The sequence below is a fragment of the Puma concolor genome, chromosome C2 (genome assembly GCF_028749965.1).
Source record: "Puma concolor isolate L17-30 chromosome C2, mPumCon1.1.hap2, whole genome shotgun sequence".
Lineage (NCBI taxonomy): Eukaryota > Metazoa > Chordata > Mammalia > Carnivora > Felidae > Puma > Puma concolor.
The window spans coordinates 92,248,309-92,269,356 of NC_141675.1; the positions used below are offsets into that span (position 1 = coordinate 92,248,309).

At 36.3% G+C, this 21,048-nt stretch overlaps 2 protein-coding genes and 1 pseudogene across 6 annotated transcripts in view; 1 reads left to right on the plus strand and 2 right to left on the minus strand.

Annotated features, from left to right (window-relative positions):
* SLC15A2 (solute carrier family 15 member 2) overlaps positions 1 to 1,220 on the minus strand; it is a 72,290-nt gene extending 71,070 nt beyond the window's left edge. For 2 of the 3 annotated variants that reach the window (XM_086675277.1, XM_086675276.1), the window contains exon 1: positions 1,055 to 1,220. In XM_086675277.1, the coding sequence (XP_086531403.1) occupies positions 1,055 to 1,192 (138 nt within the window). In that variant the 5' untranslated portion in view covers positions 1,193 to 1,220. The remainder of the gene's footprint in view (positions 1 to 1,054) is intronic. The other variant, XM_025913149.2, reaches the window with a different exon arrangement.
* Positions 1,221 to 6,562: 5,342 nt separating this feature from the next.
* EAF2 (ELL associated factor 2) overlaps positions 6,563 to 21,048 on the minus strand; it is a 39,425-nt gene continuing 24,939 nt past the window's right edge. For 2 of the 3 annotated variants that reach the window (XM_025913765.2, XM_086675296.1), the window contains 2 exons: positions 14,996 to 15,256; positions 8,898 to 10,254 (listed from right to left, as the gene is read on the minus strand). In XM_025913765.2, coding sequence (XP_025769550.1) covers positions 10,208 to 10,254; positions 14,996 to 15,256 — 308 coding nt within the window. In that variant the 3' untranslated portion in view covers positions 8,898 to 10,207. Of the gene's footprint in view, positions 7,622 to 8,897; positions 10,255 to 14,995; positions 15,257 to 21,048 lie in introns of those variants that run through there. The other variant, XM_086675295.1, reaches the window with a different exon arrangement.
* Positions 16,184 to 17,571, plus strand: LOC147577421 (ribonuclease inhibitor pseudogene; annotated as a pseudogene).

Below are 21,048 nucleotides of genomic sequence, written 5' to 3' on the forward strand. Positions count from 1 at the left end.
TTGCCCAACTTACATGAGGTGGGGAGGGAGATACTTTGGACAGTCAAATCTCATCATGAAATTTATATTGCCTCTTATTTCATAAGAAATAACACGCATCTTTGTAAGCAGCCTTAAATTTTCTGGGACCAGAAGAGATATAACTAAATAAATAGATGAAGTAACAAATTAATGTTTTCATTTTTTTACCTATATAGATGGATATAAACAACCCTCCTAGATATTAATATATATTAATATATTAACTTGCTAAAAAGCTTCTTACTTTCCCATCTCACAGCTTGAGCATTATACAACCTAGAGTTTAGTTAATACACTTTACTAGCTATGTAATACCGTCACTGGCTGTGTTAACATATTAACTCTGGACATACTACTATACCTGTTTTTATGTTTACTTTCATTATTCCAAAGAAATAGGAATACTACCACCTCTTGGAACATAGTGAGAACTCAGTAAATATTGGCTATTATTACTATATCCTCTCCACTTACAGGATTTTGATATGAAGGTTGAATGAGATAACGAATTTGGAAGTGTTTCACAAGTATATAATGCAAACATTATTACTTCTTTGTTTCTCTGTCCTGTTTCCCACTGTAAACTGGCACACATAATAACAGACACTGCATCTATTCTAAAACTTTCCTTGGTGTCCAGCATAAGACTCTGAATCCAGGGGGAACGAAGGGCTGAGTTTTTATACTGGTAAAGAAAGAACAATTACACACAGTTCTCCAGGCAAGAATGCTTGCCAAGTTTCCCTGGATATTCAAATTGCTTCTTTTTTCACCCCAGAGAAACTCAGAATATACAATGAGATACAGCAAAGTCTTGTATCCCAGCTGAAGAAATCTCACTACCTCTTCCTACTGCTTCTTCTCCTAAGTAAAGAAAACTTCTGGTTAGATTTGGTTTTCAGGTTAATTCTAATTCCAAGTGAGAATAGTTTTTGATACCCTAATACAGCTCAGCCTGACACTCCAGAGGCCAAGAAGAACCAAAAGAGCAAGTCTGTTCCTGTCAGAAGCAGAATTAAATCTGGGGACTCACCGGAGGTGGCTTCTTTGGGAGGCTGAGGGGTTGAGGTGGTACCTCTTCAGTGGAGACAGGTGAAAACAGAGTTTCCTTGGACTCATTTTTCTGGAAGGGATTCATAGCTGGCTCCTTAGTCTCTCTCTCCTCAAGCATTTGGCTTCAGTAGGAAGTTGGGACAGCTGCCAGCCTACTGTGAAAACGGGCACTGGGAGTGGACTAGGTTTAACCCTGTGGGTGTCAGCTTCAGCAGCTGCCTGACCAAAAGCAAAGCATACAGCTATGGGAAAAGAAAGGGTTGGGTCTCAGAGGCTAGTTCAAAATAATGATTAAATAAAAGAGCTTGAGGAAGTAAGAAGAACACATCACAAGATGAGGTAAGACAATGCTGGAGAATTGCAAAAGAGTGCAAAATAGCTAAGAATACCATGCCTCAAGTATAGATTGATTTCAGGATCACAATAGCTGCCATTTATTGAACATCTATTATGGCCAACAATAATATATATGTATTACATATGTATTATCTATCTATCTATCTATCTATCTATCTATCTATATTTCAATTCTTAGTACAATCCCCATTTTATAGGAACTAATGTCCCAAGAGGTTGTCCAAAGTCGTGTGGTCAGTAAATGGCAGGTCTGGAATTTTAACTGCCATGAGAGATGGGAGATTCATATCAGTAATGCCTATGGACATTATTCAGGAATGGAGGGTATATGGAAATGGAAATGTAGGAATATAGGGGAATTGAAATGCACTGAAGAGAGAAAGTAATCACGAAACTGAATTTGGAAATATAGAAAAGATGTTGATTTTGGTTTTCAACATAATAAAGTTCAACTAGAACTATCCTATAAACAGTTAAAGAGGTGGAGCTAATGAAAATCAGAGAAAAGGGTTGGTGATATACATTTGGAAATCACTCTTCTTCGCTAAATTCAGTCCTTGTGTTTTCATCACTTCAGGATGAATCCATCATTTTATGAATAAAGGAAATTCAATCTGAGCAAAAATTATGAACTGGTCACTTTCTAGATATGATTGCAATCACGATTTTTATCAATACTTAGTGATGATGACAGATGTATTTTATACAGTAAGTCAATGGGGAACAAAAATGTATGATGCCCTTCCAGTTGTTAGTGAAAAGAAAAAAGAAAACTGAGAGAGCTATAAGAAAAATGAGGATAAAACTAACAAGGAAGTCAGAAAACAGGAGAATTAATTATTTTATTTGAGAATATAAGAGAGAACCTAGAACTCTATGTCTTGTGGAATTCTTACATTACCTCTATGAGTAATTTGTTGACAAATAAAGCCAGAATAAACTCTACCCTTCCCTCTCTAAACTCTACCTCAGACTTTGACCATATCTTCTCAGCTTCTATTATACTCCGCATCGCCCTTCTTTCCCACCAACCTTTACCCAGAGTTCAGCTTCATTTTGGACTGTGGCATTAATGATTAAGCTGTAGTTGTTCTTTCAAAAAGTATTGCTTTTCCTGACCTAGGTTGGTTATAACTCTGGATGCAAAACAGTCATAAGTTACTAGTCAAGTTAACCTTAAGATGCCTTGAAGATCTGATTATATCAATGGCTCCCCCTGCTCCAGCCATATACCTCTAAGAATAGCATTTGATCTGGCAGAGCACCTAGAGATGTAATGCACCTGTAGATGCAATGCTCTGATTTATTTGTGCTCTTAGGTACTCCAAATACCAAACTTCAGAGTACTGGCATTGGTTTTCTGATACTTCTTTCTTTTTAATGTTTATTTATTTATTTTCAGAGAGAGCCAGCAGGGGAGGGTCAGAGTGAGAGGGAAAGAAAGAAAGAATCCCAAGCGGGCTCTGTGCTGTCAGCACAGAGCCCAATGTAGGGCTCAAACTCATGAACTGTGAGATCTTGACCTGAACTGAAATCAAGAGTCGGACACTTAACCGACTGAGCCACCCAAGCACCCCTGATTCTCCTTCTCCTCCTCCTCCTCCTTCTTCTCCTTCTTCTTTTCTTCTTCTTCTTCTTCTTCTTCTTCTTCTTCTTCTTCTTCTTCTTCCTTCTTCTTCTTCTTCCTCTTCTTCCCCTTCTCCTCCTCCTCCTCCTCCTCCTTCTTCTTCTTTAGATGAAATTCTTCTTTTGATTATGGCAATACAATGCTAAGATTCATAAAATCAAATAATATCACAGATGGAAGGAATCTTCATCTTGTCCTATGTAAACTAAACTTCCCTGATGGTGAGAGTGATGTTGGGTAATTCATTCATATGTATATTTTTTTCATTCATATATATAATGTTTCTATATATATCAGAACAATTCATATGTATATATGTATGCATGTGTACACACACACACACACAGATTTGCAGGCCTTTTTCTTGAAAATTCTTTTTCAATAGATTTGAGTAGGGATTGAAGAACATCTGTTTTTAAAAATTTTTTTTTTAACGTTTATTTATTTTTTTGGGACAGAGAGAGACAGAGCATGAACGGGGGAGGGGCAGAGAGAGAGGGAGACACAGAATCAGAAACAGGCTCCAGGCTCTGAGCCATCAGCCCAGAGCCCGACGCGGGGCTCGAACTCACGGACCGCGAGATCGTGACCTTGCTGAAGTCGGACGCTTAACCGACTGCGCCACCCAGGCGCCCCAGAACATCTGTTTTTAATAAGCACCTCTAATAATTCTTATGACAGGAATTTAGGGAACACTGGTTTGAAATCCCTCTCCCAGACTAGCTTACAGAATATTATGAAAGAACTCAGAAGGGACAGAACAAGGACTAGAACTCTAGCTTCCTGTGGCCTATTCTAGAGCCCTTTCTATCATATATCAAGATGTCTCAGTTTTGCTAAGTTGAAATCAGACAGAAGAATAAAAAGAAAAAATATAAAGAGAAAGCAATTCCTCAATAGAAATCAGCACACACTCTTCAGACACAAAAGAGATAATGGCAGCGGAAGAATCTGAAATATCAGTGATAAGAGTGAAAAATATTTTGGGTCTCAGTGATTATGACAGCAGTGATATTTTACACTCATATTTAGAAAGGAGACAGAAGCTGTAAAATAATAAATACTAATATAGTCAGAGAGAGGAGACAAATGAAATTACAAGAGAATGTGTTAAACAAGGTGTATGAATATAGAGTCAGTACACAGAAATAAATCGTACTTAAATATCAGCAAAAACAAATGGAAAAGGGAATTTAAAAAGTGATATTAGCTATAATTGCATAAAAATACCTAGGAATAAATCTAATGAAAATGTCCAAGACCTCAATGTTAAACACTATAGAACGCTATTGAAAGAAATTAAAGAAGATCTAAATATGTATTTAGATGTATTTAGATTTATGTATGAAGACACATACAATGCTCATGACTTAGAAAGTTCATGTTATAAAGATGTCAATATTCCAAATCAACCTATTGTTTCAATACAAAATCCCAATAGGTTTTGTGAGTGTAGAACATGACAAGTTCATTTAAAAAATTTATAGAGGGATGCAAAAAGCCAAGAAGAGCAAAGGCAGTCTTGACGAATAACAGTGGAGGACTTGCGCTACCCAATATAAGACCTGTTATAAAACTATAATAATTATAACACTGTGGAATCAACACCAACCTAGGTAAGGCAACAATGGAACAAAACAGAGTTCAGAAGACCTACACATGTGCTGAGATATCATTAATGACAAAGATGACACTGTGGTGCAGTGGAGGAAATGGTTTTCAATAAATAAACACAATCTGGATATCCATATGGAAAAAATTAATTATAACCCTTATCTTACACCATAGGTAAAAAACAATTCTATATAGATTGTGGATCTGCTTTTTAAAAATAAAGCTTTTAGAGGAAAACATAGGAGAACATCTCTGTGTTCTCTGTGGGATGTTCTCTGTGGCATATGCCAAGATTTCCTAAATAAGACATAAAAATACATTACCATAAAAGAAAAAAAATTGATATGTTGGACAGTATTAAAATTAAGAAGTTTTGTTCACCAAAATATGCATTAAGAGTGAAAATTCAACTCATAGAGTGCAAGAAAATATTCATATTACATATATCTGTCAAAGGATTTGTGTCCAGGCTATATAAATAACTCCAAAAATCACTAACAAAAAGATGCATATCCAGGTTGTTTTGAGTTTCCTATTTTTAATAATACTGTCATAATAACCTTTTATGTAAGTCAAATGTATCTAAAGGATAAATATCTAGAAGTGAGATTGCTAAAAATGTATGTTTTTATAATTTATAGAACTGCCTATCCATTTCCTTTGCTCATTTTCTTAACGAGTTGTTTTACCCCTTCTTGTAAGTTTATAAAATCTATATTTATTGATATTAATGGTCTGCCATTAATATTATAATAATATTATTATGCATTGCAAATATTTTTTCTATTGATCTTGTTTTTTGGACTTTTAAAATTAAGTATAACCTAAAATGCACAAATCTTAAGTGTAAAACTCCATTTTTTTACATTACACAAATGTAATTTTTTTTACACTACACAACCATCACCCACTTAATATAAAATATGTATATGTATTTCTAGCACCTCAGTGCTAGAATAATACTTGCTGCTTCCCTTCTGTCTCCCAGCCAACCCTCCTTCCCCAAAGTAATCACTATTCTGACTTATCACCATAGATTTATTTTGTCAGTTTTGAATTTCACATAGATGGAGTAATACTATTTGTATTCTTTGTGTTTGACTGTGAGACTCGTCTATTTCGTTGTCTGTGACAAGTTTTTTTTTTTTTCCTATTGTTCAGTAGAATTCACTGTACAAATATGCCACAGTTCATTTCCTTCTTCTTGTGTTGATGGACATTTGAGTTGCTCCCAGTTTTTAGGTTGTTTATTGTCAAGTTTGTTTAAACTAGGAACTGTGTTTCCAAGAATCATATTCTTTAGATGGGTCTAGGCCAGAAAGACCTGAGTGAGATTTGGAAAGTGGAAGTGAAGCAGTATGTTTTACTCAGAAAAGTCCAAGACTGGGCAGAGTTCATAAGTCAAACATTTTGAATCACTAAGGCTTTGTCCTTTGCTGATGGATCTGTATGTATGGGGGAGTGTGTCCAAAGTTCAGGCTGTTTTCAAGTCTTTCCAGATTTTGCTTTTCATCAGGCCCTTTTCAGTGTCTTATGCACATGTACATAGCCCTAGGGTTAGTCAGGAGTGTGTGAATAGCTTGGTGCATGCACATAGCCTATTCTCAAATGTCATTGTCCTAATTAGGATTACAACCTCAGGCTAGTAGGGCTAAGCTCTTGGCTCTTCTCCACTGGCCAGCATCTGCGAGGTCACTTCCTCATAAAATGTTGCAGGGCATGAATGTCCCCTACTCCCACAAACTGAGTGAGTCCCCTTCATGAGGGCAGGGTGGGTAGGAGAGCTATCAACCTTCTTAGAAGATTGTTATGATGTTTTTTTCCATTCTTTTTTTTTTTTTTTTTTTGTCTTTCTCTGATTTATTTCACTTAATACACTCAAGGCCCATCCATGTTGCTACAAATGGCAAGATTTCATTCTTTATTTGTGGCTCAGTAGTAGTCCATTATGTATGTGTACATCTTCTTTAACCATTCATCCATCAATGAACACTTAGGTTGTTTTCATATCTTGGCTATTATAAATAATGATTCAATGAATTGTTTTTTCCATACTTGAGTTCTTAATTTTGACCCATCTCTTAACAAATTGGAAAGTATAGGAATTATATGTGAATGATATAATTCGCAAATTCTGGCATGTCTAAGAACGCTTTCTTACCAAATTATGGATGACATTTAATGCATAAACTATTCATAGGTCACACTCATATCCTTGTGCAGGTGCAGCTTTCCCAACTTTAGTGTTTTAGCATAGTATTATGGAATGGTTCAAACCCATTGATTTTTGTTCCTTTGTAGCCAACTTACTTTTCCTACTTGTATGCTTATATCATCATCATTTTCATCAAACCATTCAGAACAGGTAAAGTAACATGACATGTCCTTATGTCAACTAACCTTATTGTAGTATTAATTTCATAATATATATGTGTATCAAATCATCACATTGTACACCTTAAACTTATCAATGTTATATGTCAATTATATCTCAATGAAGATGGGGAAAAGATATTTACTTGGCATCATGTTAGGATCATCAGATGATTCTGACAGAGAAACTCATATCTGAGAATCTGTCTCATCCATAGCTCCCTGCATTTCAATGTCTGAAAACACATCCAATGAGGAGGTACGGAGGCATGGGAGATATTATTTCATTCCTCTTTAAACTACGGTAAAACCTTGGATTGTGAGTAACTTGTTCTGCAAGTGTTCTGCAAGATGAGCAAACATTTCTAATAAATTTTAACTTGGTAAACAAGAGATGTCTTCCAATATGAGTAGTACATGATGTAAAATGTCACATGATCACAACTAAGCCAATGGTTCTTCTCTTTCTCTTGCTGCGGGATTGAGGGTGATCATCAATGCAATATCACATTTCTGTGAAATTCTCAAAAGGAGGCAAAAGCAAGTACTTGTCATTGGATAGGTTCCCTGTTAAAGCTGTATGAAAAGAAAAAGATTCCATTGAGCCAATAGATAGCAGTGATTCTGTCAGTGATAGTCAAATTCATCCTATACAATAACCCTCTTCTCTTTTGTCTCCCTCACAGCAGCCATGAAGGTTTTCGAAAGTAAGTACAGGTTAATTTGTTTATTTTTCTGTATATTTTATATTTTCTTTATTATTTTGTATTACAGTATTGTAATAATTTTTATATGAATAGTTTGGGTTGTGTAACGAATCATCTGAGTTTCCATTATTCTTATGGGGAAATTCACTTTGATATGCAAACGCTTTGGATTATAAGCATATTTCCAGAATTAATTATGCTTGCAAACCAAGGTTTTATTGTACTTATATTTATCCTTAAAGGGTATAGAGAATGATACTCTAGGTATTCACACTATAAAAAAGAAGTCTTTAAGAACGTGTTTCATTTACAGGGGAAATAATAGGGGGAAGAGAGGATGAGCTGTTTTGATTGCAAGAGGTATAGTTTGAGAACATACTGTTAATGTAGCCAGCATTATCAGCTCATACCACCATGTACTCATTTCTGATAAACACTAGTCAAAGAAATCTCAGCATAACGACTTCCAGCAAAAACCATTATAATTTGTATTCCTATGTTAGAATGATATTGTTTTACTAGCTACTTTAAATATTCAAGCTTGTTTTATTTTTTTTCAAGTTTTTATTTAAATTCTAGTTAGTTAATATACATGGTAAACTTGGTTTCAGGTGTAGAATTAGTGATTCATCACTTACATACAATACCCAGTGCTCATCACAAATCTCTCTCTAATGCTCATCCCCCATTTAGCCCAGCCTGCACCTCCCTCCCTCCATCAACCCTCAGTTTGTTCTTTATAGTTAAGAGTCTTTTATAGTTTCTCTCTCTCTTTTCTTTTCCTGTATGTTCATCTGTTTTGTTTCTTAAATTCCACATATGAGTGAAATCATATGGTATTTGTCTCTCTTTGACTGACTTACTTCATTTAGCATAATACACTCGAGCTCCATCCAGATCGTTGCAAATGGCAAGATTTCACTCTTTGTGATGGCTGAGTAATATTCTTTGAGCTTGCTTTAGTTAAGTAATAAATGATACAGCTGTGTTTCTCAGATAAGTATTGATGAATAAAAAAGATATAAAAATGAATATACAAATAGATTAGTTGAAGAGAGAAGAAGGGAGAGAGAGAGAAGAAAGTAGGAGAGATTAAAACCAAAACGTAAGGATTTAAAAAAAAATAAACTACAAAATTCCTATGGTAAGAGGTAATTATGAAAAAATTTTATTCAACTTAAATTGCCAAAACTTGGAAGCAAGGAAAATTCTTCCAGTAGGTTGGTGAATAAGTAAACTTTGATACATCCAGACAATATAATGTTTACTCAGTACTAAAAGGAAATGAACTATCAAGCCATGAAAAAGATATGGAGGAAACTTAAATGCATATTTAAGTGAAAGAAGTCAATCTGAAAAGGCAGCATACTGTATGATTCTAACTTTATGACATGCTGGAAAAGGCAAAACTAAGGGGACAGTAAAAAGATCAGTGGCTGCCAGGGGTTGGGGGTGGGGGAGAAATAAATGAACAGGCAGAGTGCAGGATTTTTAGAGCAGCGAAATGATTTTGTATACTACTACAATGTGCATACATATCACTATACATCTGTAAAACCCATAGGATGTACAATGCAGAGTGAACTCTAATGCAAACTATAGACTTGGGGTGATGATGTGTCAATGTAAGATTCATCAATTGTAAAAACATACCATTCTGGTGCAGGATGTTTATAGTGGGGGAGGTTGGGGAACAGGGAGTATATGAGAATTCTCTGTACTTTCTGCTCAATTTTGCTATGAACCTAAAACTTCTCTAAAAAGTGAAGTTTAATTAAAAAAAAAAGAACTTAAAAAAAGAAAAAAGAAAAAAAAAGAACTTGCTATGGTCATTGGCTTTCAACTATAATATTTATCATTTCCCCCAAATTCAAAAATACTACAGATGTAAGTAATATTTATCTACTTAACACTTAACTGCTTATTTTTCTCTCAAAAGCAAAATTAAAAAAATATTATGAGATACAAAAACAGTTTCATTAAAACAATTATCTAGCTTTACTTTTATTCTAAATTATAGCTTAATTTTGTTAAGAATTTAAATATTTTCAACCAAAATCTAAGGATTATCATCTATAAAAGGCTCAGAGATACAATTAAAATCATTATAAATAAATTGTTTTGACATTTCACAATTGGAGACAGCAGTGTGATAAAACAGAGCATTGAACTTGAACTCTAGAACACCTGATCTGCCACTTGTCAACTAACAATATGTGGGCAAATTACCTAAATTCTGTTTTCTCATCTGTAAAACCTTGGAAATGGAATGCACATGAAAATGCTAGAATTCAGAAAAGATCAAAAATATCATATCAACTGAAAATTCTGAATCAAATTTAATTTCCTTTATCATCAAAAGTTAAGATACATTTTCTTCAGTCTTAGGAATTTTTACTCTTAATATAAATTATCCCATGTCTTACAAATTTTATATATATAGCTGAAAGTTTCTTCAGTCATCACTGTCACTTCCTGATTCACTCAGCTGCAAATCATTTCCTAAAATAAAAAAATAGCAAAACTGTAGTAATTATTTAATATTTTCATATTTAATATATTTATTTTTGGATGAACATAAATATTATACAAAATGTAACACCGAGTGATCCCATTTAGTTAGCATTTTGTCATTAATAATCAGATTGCTTATTCTACAATTTAGTCACTTCATTAGTAATTTGAAAAATTAATATTGCTTGTAAAGAAAACATCAATCGTCAGCATAGTTTTAGTATCACCTGGCATCTCTTTTAGTCTTCTTTCACATACCAACACCACTTTTCTTTTTATCCCACTGATTTAATTACATCAGGAAATGAGAAAAAATGTGGTTTAGATCAGCCTACATCATTTTGAAGAGTGAAAAAGTTACATAATTTTTTTACATCAAATTCAGTCAAAACATTAAGTAGTATATTTTAAGAGTAATTCATCATTGGTTCCTTTTGTAATTCATCAATGCGCTTACAGTAATGGAATTCATATCCCAGTGGGGGAAACAGACAGTAAACAAACAAATATATAATATGATGTCAAGTAGGGATAAATACTATGAAAAAATGAAGATTAGTGATGGAAGAGTGGTGGAAGGTGCTATTTTAGATATGATAGTTGTTGGCAGGTCTCCTTGAAGGGTGACATTTGAACAGAGATCCAAATGTAGAAAGTCATAAAACTGTGGAAGGAGGGCAGGTACTGTCAAGCCTGAACAGGAAATACAAATATCCTAAGGCAGAAGCATGCTTGTGTTTGCTGGCTGAAGTGGAATGAATGAGGAAGAGAATGATAGGAAATGAGGTCAGGAAGATGTCCAGAAAACCATGGTTTCTAGGTTATGATAAAAACTTTGGGTTTTGGTTGAAATGTAATGGGAGTCATCAGAAAATTTTAAGCAGACATTGACTTGAACTGTTTTAGATCAGTGAATACACTATAATACACTATAATCGTATCAGAGTTTCTCACATAAGAAATAATACTGGCTTTGATTCAGGTGGCTCAGGTGGAGGTGGTGCTAAGCAGTCAGGATTAAAATATAAAGATAGAACTTACAGGACTATCAAAAGTATTGGATTTAGGGCATGAGAGAAAGAGAAAAGTGAAGAATGACTCCTGGCATTTCTGATCTAAACAACTGGATGGTGGCATCATTTACTGAGATGAGAAATACCAGAGGAACAAGATTATGTGAAAAAATTACAAGTTCAATTTTCAACATGACACATTTGAGATACCTAGTAAATTTTCAAGTATATATGCTATGGCAATTGGATATATAAGTCTGACATGGTAGAGGTTGGAGCTGGAAATAAAGATTTGGGAGTCACTGACTGCAGGGGTTTATTTGAAGATATGGAATTGGATAATATCATTTGGGTAGTAAATTACAATGGTTAAAAATATTCTTGTATTTTTAAACTAGTCCAAAATCAACAAAAAGCTGGCCTATTTTGAAGTTAATACCCAGTTTAAGAGAAGTGGTTTCTAGGCCATACATAAGTTGTTGCAAGACAGCTCAGTTCACTGCATGAACTCCAGAACTATTACATTATTTGATAAAGAAATCTGCTAAAGCTTCTTTTGTGCATGACCATTTTATAATTTTTAAGGATTAAGTTTCCATTTATTACACAACTATTGTATGGCATAAGAATGTTCAACTTGACACGATCCCCATAGTATGAGTTTCTTAAGTCAAACCCAATGTCCCGAGTTCTACTTTTGTAATAGACTTCATGCTGTATGGGTTATATGCATAGTATCACCGTGGTGTTGAAATATTCAGTTGACTTGAAGGTATCCAGATTAGCCTTTGAACATGACATACTAGTAAAGGAAACATATTTTCAATCAAAATGGTAACTGTGACTTGGAAAAAAGAGTTTACCCATAGCAAATGCATTCAGATTCCTAAGCCAGTGGTTCTCAATGACAGCAATACTGATCCCTTAGAGATGGCACAGAAATTTATTTGAAGTGTTGTTTGGATGATTTGCAGATTGTTAGTGGCATTTAGTGAGAGGGGAATTTAGGAATGCTAAATGTATTACAATGTAGGAACAAGTCTTACACAATAAAGAACTCTACCACATTGTGCAAAGCTTTTCAAAGTCCACTAGTATATTCATGTACCTGGAAGACCTGTTCGTAATTTTAAGGCTGGAACCTAATTTCAGTTTTATAAACTATTCTTTTGCACAGACTTAAAATTTACTGAAATTTAATGAACTATTATGTAAACTGAAAGAAGACTTTACATTTTTTTAAATGTTACTTTAAATGTTGTAAGTAATGCTGCAAAAACATAGGGTGCACATATCTTTTTGAAATAGTGTTATATCTTTATTTTAAATCTTTACTTCACAAAGATTTTTGTATTTGTTTTGGAAAACATATTAGTGATATGAATGCTTTCTAATCCTTATTTCAACAAGTTAAATAAAGATAAAAATTGTTGACATGGTGTGTTGAATGGTGTCTTGCTCCTCTTAATTCTAAATTTATTCATTAAAGATTTCAAAATATACTATAAAACTATAATAATCAAAACAGTATGGTACTGGCAGAGGAATAGACACATAAATCAATGGAACAGAATAGACAGCCCAGAAATAACTCCACATTTATATGGTCAATTAATCATGACAAAGAAGGCAAGAATATACAATGGGGAAAAATAGCCTCTTCAATAAATGGTGCTGGGAAAACTGGACAAATATATGCAAAGAATGAAACTGGATCTGTTCTGTTATACGGCTAGCTAGAGTCAGTCGTTTTCTTTATCATTATTAATTAACACAGTGAGATTAGCTTTAAATACACATAGAGTCCCATTTTCCTCCTGAGAGTATCAACCTGTATGCTTTTATTAAAAAGTATTTATTGAGCGGGGCGCCTGGGTGGCTCAGTCGGTTAAGCATCTGACTTCGGCTCAGGTCATGATCTCGCGGTTTGTGAGTTTGAGCCCTGAGTCGGGCTCTGTGCTGACAGCTCAGAGCCTGAAGCCTGCTTCGGATTCTGTGTCTCCCTCTCTCTCTGCCCCTCTCCTGCTCATGCTCTGTCTCCCTCTGTCTCAAAAATAAATAAAACATTAAAAAAATAAAAATAAATAAATAAATGTATTTATTGAGCATCTACTATGTATCAGGTTGTATGCTAGGTGCTAGTACTCAATGATAAGTGAAAAAATAAACAAGACTGGTCTCCTCCTGCAGCTTAAACTTCAGAAGAAAGCAAATCACACAAAAGGTATAAATTTATAATTATGACAATTGACATAAGCAAGATATTGCTCTGAAGTTCTGCAAAAAGGAGGATCTGACCTTGTCAGGAAGGTATCCTTGACAAAGTGTGTCTTGAACTGTAATCTAAAGGAGAAAAAGTTAACTACATGAAAAGAAGGAAGTGTTTCTGGCCGAATGAACAGCAGTGTATAAGGGCCCTCATATGGGTGAAAGGTTTGAGTATAGTGGCAAAAATTAGGTAAATGTTACTAGAACAAAAAAAGCAAGACCATTATGTTAAGATGTTTTGTCTCTACCATAGAAGAAATTACAAATGACACTTGATGCGGGAGTGGTTAGGGGAGGTGACCCTCTGTTGTGAAAAGCCTGTATATAACTTTTCATTCCGCAACAACGTAACTACTGTTGACCAGAGGCCTTACCAATAATATAAGTAGTTAATTAACACATGTTTTGTATGCTATATACTACTATATGTGTTATATACTATATTCTTATAATAAATCAAGGTAAAGAAAATGTTAAGAAAATTATAAGGAAAAGAAAATACATTTACAGTACTGAAAAAAAAATCTATTAAAAAAAAAACCATGTAAAGTGGACCTGCAGTGTCCAAACCTGTGTTGCTTAAGGTTCAACTGTACTAGTCATTGAAAAGTTTAAAGCAGGAGGGGTGACAGATTATATTTGAATTATGAAAAGAGCAATATGGCTGCAATATACATAATGGATCAAAACTGGGTTTGAGTAGATAAGGGGGTGAACCAGTTAGAACATCACTGCAGAGTGAAATGCAAGAAATATGGTAAGTTGAACTAGAGTAATAGCAGTGGAGATGCAGAGAAGTAGATGAATTTGAGAAATATTAAGGAGGTAAAATAAATAGGACTTGATGATGGATTGACTATGCTACAAAAAGGGAGAGGAAGTAAATCCTTATATACAATTAGGCTTCTGGATTGTATTATTATGAATCCTGCCTTTCACTAAGAGGAAACACAGTGAGCCAATGATTATAAGTTGGTTTTTGGACAAAGTGAATTTGGAATGCCTTTCCTGAAAGATGGTGTTGGACCTATCTGTTTCTAGAGCTCAGAGGACCAGGTCAGAGATGCAAATTTACAAGTTATCTATATGTAAGTATTGATTACAACAAAAATATGGAGGAGATTATCTAGGGAAAGAATGTGGAAAAAGGAAAGAGGGCCTAGAATTAAGCCTTGCTTGAAGAACTCCAGCTCTAATGATGGAGTAGAAGATTCTAAACTGGCAAAGGAGACAGAAAAGTATCTAGAGAGACAGGAGAAAAACCAATAAGACACAATGTCACAGTGTCAAAAGGAAAGGAATGATTCAACAAGCAGGTAATGATTAGTCATAGTATCAAATGAATAAAGTAAGAGTTTTATTCTTTTAATCCAAATTTTAGATCAAAATCACTATGGCTCCACAGTGAATTCTTACTTTTCCAATTACTCATGTTTACATATACTCACTTAAAGTACTCATCAGAAGGCCACTGTTGTCATGAGATCTATTCCGGCCAGCATCCATATCAGGAATCCTGCATTGTGGCATGGCAGACATGACAGGATGTCCTGAGATATAAGTCCCTGGATCAGAAGGAGAGGATCTGCACTCTTCATCGTCTGAGTCACTGGAACTATCCTCACTACTTGAAGATGATGAACTTTTGGAATCCGATGAACTATCACAACTACTCATCTGGTCCATTAGACTAGCTTCTGCCTTCAGTTCTAAAAATAAAGCAGAAATTAATAGACAGGTTAAATAAATAATATTAAACATAGATATTAAATAAAGTAAATTTTGAATGTGTTAGCTTCTAAGAGACTGTTGATGAGGAATAAATAAGATATATATACATTTAGAGCATTTAAAGCATTTTACTTAAATTTTTTTAAATGTTTATTTATTTTTGAGAGAGACAGTGTGAGTCTCTGGGGGGAGGGGTAGAGAGAGAGGGAGACACAGAATCTGAAGCAGGATCCAGGCTCTGAGCCGTCAGCACAGAGCCCAAAGTGGGGCTTAAACCCATGAGTTTTGAGATCATGACCTGAGCTGAAGTCAGATACCTAACTGACTGAGCCACCCAGGCACCCCTAAAGCATTTTATTTAAAAAGCTCCTCGGGGCGCCTGGGTGGCGCAGTCGGTTGAGCGTGCGACTTCAGCCAGGTCACGATCTCGCGGTCCGTGAGTTCGAGCCCCGCGTCGGGCTCTGGGCTGATGGCTCAGAGCCTGGAGCCTGTTTCCGATTCTGTGTCTCCCTCTCTCTCTGCCCCTCCCCCGTTCATGCTCTGTCTCTCTCTGTCCCAAAAATAAATAAAAAACGTTGGAAAAAAAAAAAAATTTAAAAAGCTCCTCTACCACCAAAACAAGCCATACTTCAATGTTGGGATTAAGAAAATTAAAAGACATAGGCAGTGCCTAAATTGAAATACTACATTTTTATACCATTATACTTAAATATGTATGTAATTCAAATAAAATAAAGAATGTGAAAACTTAAAACTGTAAAAATGAAAATCTATTTTGGCAGAGACAATCCTCCAACTCCTCTTATCCTAAAATATATATAATGCAATGCAATACCTACAGATGAATTTCTTTTTTTTTTTTTCAGCTTTTTTGACATATAATTGACAAAATTGTATACATTTAAATGTACAACAGGCTTCTGGCCCTGGCATAAAGTGGCTCAGCCAAAAAAACCACTTTGCCTTGAACCAGGAATCTGGACATTCAGCGTGAACAGCTGAGTGATGCTGCGTGGACAGAGCTCCTGCCTCTCTGATTCAGCAATTTGAGGTGGTCAGGCTGGACAACAGGGTCCTCACAGAGGTGTGTTGCAAGGATATTACCTCTGCCCTTTAGGCCAACCCCTCCCTGACCAAGCTTAGCCTTTACACCAAAGAGCTGGGTGATGCTGGTCTGCACCTGGTGCTCCAGGGCCTGCAGAGCCCCACCTCCAAGATACAGAAGCTCAGCCTCCAGAACTGCTGCCTAATGGAGGCTGGCTGTGGGGTTCTGCCCTACATGCTGCACTCAGTGCCCATCCTGTGTGAACTGCACCTCAGTGACAACCCACTGGCAGATGCAGGCCTGTTAGCTGCTCTGCAAAGAGCTTCTGCAACCTGCCAGTGGCCAGCTGTGAGCCCCTAGCCTTGGTGCTCAAGGTCAAGTAGCACTCCAAGGAGCTCACGGTGAGCAATGACGACATCTGCCAGGACAGCCCCAAGGCACTGTGCCAGGGCCTCATGGACTCCACCTGCTAGCTGGAGGCGCTGATGATGCAGAACTGTAGTCTCACATAGGCCAATGGTAAGGATCTGTGTGGCATCATGGCCTCCAAGGCTTCAATGAAGGAGCTGGAACTGGGTGACAAGCTGGGCGACCTGGGCATTGTCCAGCTGTGCCCCAGGCTGCTACACCCCAGCTCTTGGCTCAGGGCCCTATGGCTCTGGGACTGTGACATCACCACCAAGAGCTGCAGAGACCGGTGCCATGTCCTTAGGGCCAAGGTAAACCTGAAGAGCTGAGCCTTCTGGGCAATGCACTGGAGGACAGGGTGCCTGGCTGCTGTGTGAGAGCCTGTAAGAGCATAGCTGTCAGCTGCATTCTTCATGGGTAAAGTCCTACAGCTTACAGCTATCTGCTGCCACCACTTCAACATGATGCTAACTCAAAACAAAATCTTGTAGAGCTGTAGATGAGCAACAACAAGCTGGGTACTCTGGCATTCAGGAACTATGCCAGGTCATGGGCCAGCCTGGCACCATGCTGTGGGTGCCTTAGCTGGGGAATGCGACTTGACTGAGAGTGGCTACCGCAGTCTGGCCTCCCACCCACTGGCCAACCACAGCCCATGCAAGTGGGACCTCAGGCGACAACTACATGTGTGACCCAGGCATCTAGCAGCTGATTAGAGCCTCCAGAAGCTCAGCTGTGCCTTGGAACAGCTGGTCCTGTACGACACCTACTGGATGTAGGAGACAGGACTGCCTGCAGGTCCTGGAGGGGCACAAGCTGAGCCTAAAGGTCATCTCCTGAATGGCCTCCTGGCCTAGCTCCTGCAACCTGCTCTCCTGATAGCTCCTACCTGGGTCCCTGCATGAGACTGGCTGCTCCTGGGGGTTCTCACTCTGGGTGTCCTAGCTTTAACTGAAGAGAAATATGCAAATGAATTGACTTCTGTGAGAGAACTTTAGACAATCTCTAACTATTAAAGCACTTTTTTGGTAGGAGGAAAAAACCCAAAATGTACAACTTAATGCTTTGGTAAACATATACATTGTGAAATGACTATCATAATTAAGTTAATTAACATATCCAACACCTCATAGTTTCTGTGTGTGTGTGTGTGTGTGTGTGTGTGTGTGTGTGTGTGTGTGTGATGGAAAACCTAAGATCTGCTCTCTTAGCAAATTTAGACACCATGCCACTGGCACAAAAATAGACACACAGGTCAATAGAACAGAATAGAAAACCCAGAATGAACCCACAGCTATATGGTCAATTAATCTCTGAAAAAGCAGGAAAGAATATCCAAATGGGAAAGAAGTCTCTTCAACAAATGGTGTCAGGAAAACTGGACAGCAACATGCAAAAGATTTAACTGGACCACTTTCTTACACCATACACAAAAATAACTTCAAAATAGATTAAAGACCTAAATGTGAGACATGAAACCATTAAAATCCTAGAGGAGAACCTAGACAGAATCTAACTTCTCTGACATTGGCCACAGCAACTTCCTACTAGATGTCTCCTGAAGCAAGGGAAACAAAATAAAAAATAAACTATTAGGACTACATCAAAATAAAAAGCTTCTGCACAGCAAAGGAAATAATCAACCAAACTAAAAGGCAACCTACAGAATGGGAGAAGATATTTGCAAATGACATACCTGATAAAGAGTTAGTGTCCAAAATATATAAAGAACTTCTAAAACTCAACATCAAAAAACCCCCAAATAAACCAATTAAAAATGGGAAGAATACATGAATAGACCTTTTCCTAAAGAAGACACACAGATAGCCAATGGACATATGAAAAGATGCTCAACATTACTCATCATCAGGGAAACATAAATCAAAACTACAGTGAAATATCACCTCACACCTATTAGAATGCCTAAAGTCAACACAAGAAACAAAAGTGTTAGTGAGGATGTGGAGAAAGGGAGACCCTTGTACACTGCTGGTAGGAATGCAAACTGGTACAGTCACTCTGGAAAACAGTATGAAGATTCATCAAAAAGTTAAAAATAGAAGTACTCTATGATCCAGGAATTGCACTACCAGGTATTTAGCAAAAGAATACAAAAATATTAACTCAAAGGGATACATGCACCCCGATGTTTATAGCAGCATTATCAACAATAGGGAAATTATGGAAACAGCCCAAATATCCATCAACTGATGAATGGATAAAGAAAATGTGGTGTGCATATGTGTGTGTATGTATGTGTGTGTATATATATATATATATATATATATATATATGTGTGTGTGTGTGTGTGTGTGTATACACATATATATATAATGAAATATTACTGAGCCATAAAAAAGAATGAAATCTTGCCCTTTGCAACAATATGGATGGAGCTAGAGAGTATTATGATAAGTGAAATAAGTCAGAGAAAGACAAATACCATACGATTTCATTCATGTGTAATTTAAGTAACAAAACAATCATAGGGAAAAAAAGAGAGGCACAAGAAATATACTCTTAACTATAGAAAACAAAATGAGGGTTGCTGGAGAGGAGGTGGGTGTGGGGATGGATTAAACATGTGATGAGGATTAAGCACCGGGTGTTGTATGTAATTGTTGAATCACTAAACTCTACATCTGAAACAAATATGGGACCCTGCCCTACCTCTTGCCAGTATACCCTGCTGCGGAGCATCTCTGGGTGGTGGAGTGGAATCTCAGACCTGAAGAAAAAGGAGAGTACTTTCCCTGGTCACAAGTTGTCAGTGGGACTTCTGATCCATCTCTCTTGTTTTCCTTATCCGGGCTACCCTGGTGTTATTGGACTTTTAATCCAGGGGAAGAATGAGCCTATCTGGAATACCTTCTATAGCTAAGTTGGGGGTCAAGACATACTGGCCCTGAACCATCATCATCTGGGAGGGGAATATTTTATCATGCCCTGACTCTACTATTCCTCTAGTCCTTCCTGAGTTCCCTAACCAGATGACCTTCCAATTTCTACCTTTCAGAGTTGGCCTTTGGTTGTCTTTTGCATTATTTCCAGAGTTTATAGTTTTACTTTGTAGGGAGAAGCAGGGAGTGATAAATCTATGCTGTCTTGTCCCACAATACATTTTAAAAAATTGAATTTATACAGAGTATCTGTTCTGTCAAAACAAAATAAAAATTTAATTTTATAAATAGAACATAATCTTCAAATATTTGTGAAGTAAACACAATTATAAAAAAAATCCATGGACAAAGAAGCAAAAAGATATTAGAAAATACTTCAAATTAAATGAAAATCAAAATGAAAATCTCTGGAATGCAGCTAAAGTACAGCTTAGGGTGAAATTTAAAACATGAAATGATTATATTTTGGGGGGAAAAAGACAGTCTCAATTAAGTGAACTAAACTTGTACCTTAAGAAGCTAGAAAATAAGAAGAACAAATTAAAACCAAAGTAAGTAGAAGGGAAAAAATAGTAAAAGCAAGAACTAAGGAAAGAGAACAGAAAAAAAATAGTGAAAATAAACTGAAGGCTGATTGTTTAAGAATATAAATAGTATTGACAAAACTCAACCATATTTATCAAGAAAAACAAGACACTAGACATAAATTACTAATGTCAGGAATGAAACAGGTGACAGCACTACAGATCCTAAAGACATTAAATGGATAGGAAGGAATACTGTGAACCACTCTGTGCCCATAAATTTGATAAATAAGAAGAAATACACCAACTCCTTAAAAGGCACAAACTACTAAAATTTCTCAAGAATAAACAGATAATCTGAATATTCCTAAACCTTCTAAAGAAATTGACTTGTAGTTAAAACCCAACCCCCATCCCAACTCCACACACAAATTTCCAGGCACAGGTGGCTTCACTAATGAATTCTACCAATCATTTAAGTTATAAATAATACCAGTGTGATACAAACTCTTCTGGATTATTAAAAAGAAAGGAATACTTTCCAACTTGTTACTTAAGTTGATATCAGAGTTTACTGATATCAAAACCCAACAAAGACATCACAAGAGAACACACACACACACACACACACACACACACACACACACCCCAATGTCCCTTATGAACACAGATGCACCAATTAAAAAAAAAAATTAGCAAACCGCATTTAACAATATCTAACATGGCTTTTAATCAGGAATGATTTTGTTCAGTAGGGGGACATCTGACAATATCTGGAGACATTTTTGGTGGTCACAACTGGTGGTAGAAGCCAGGGAGGATGCTAAACATCCTACAATGCACAGGACAGCCTCTGACAATGTATTTTCCAACCCCAAATGCCATTATTGCTG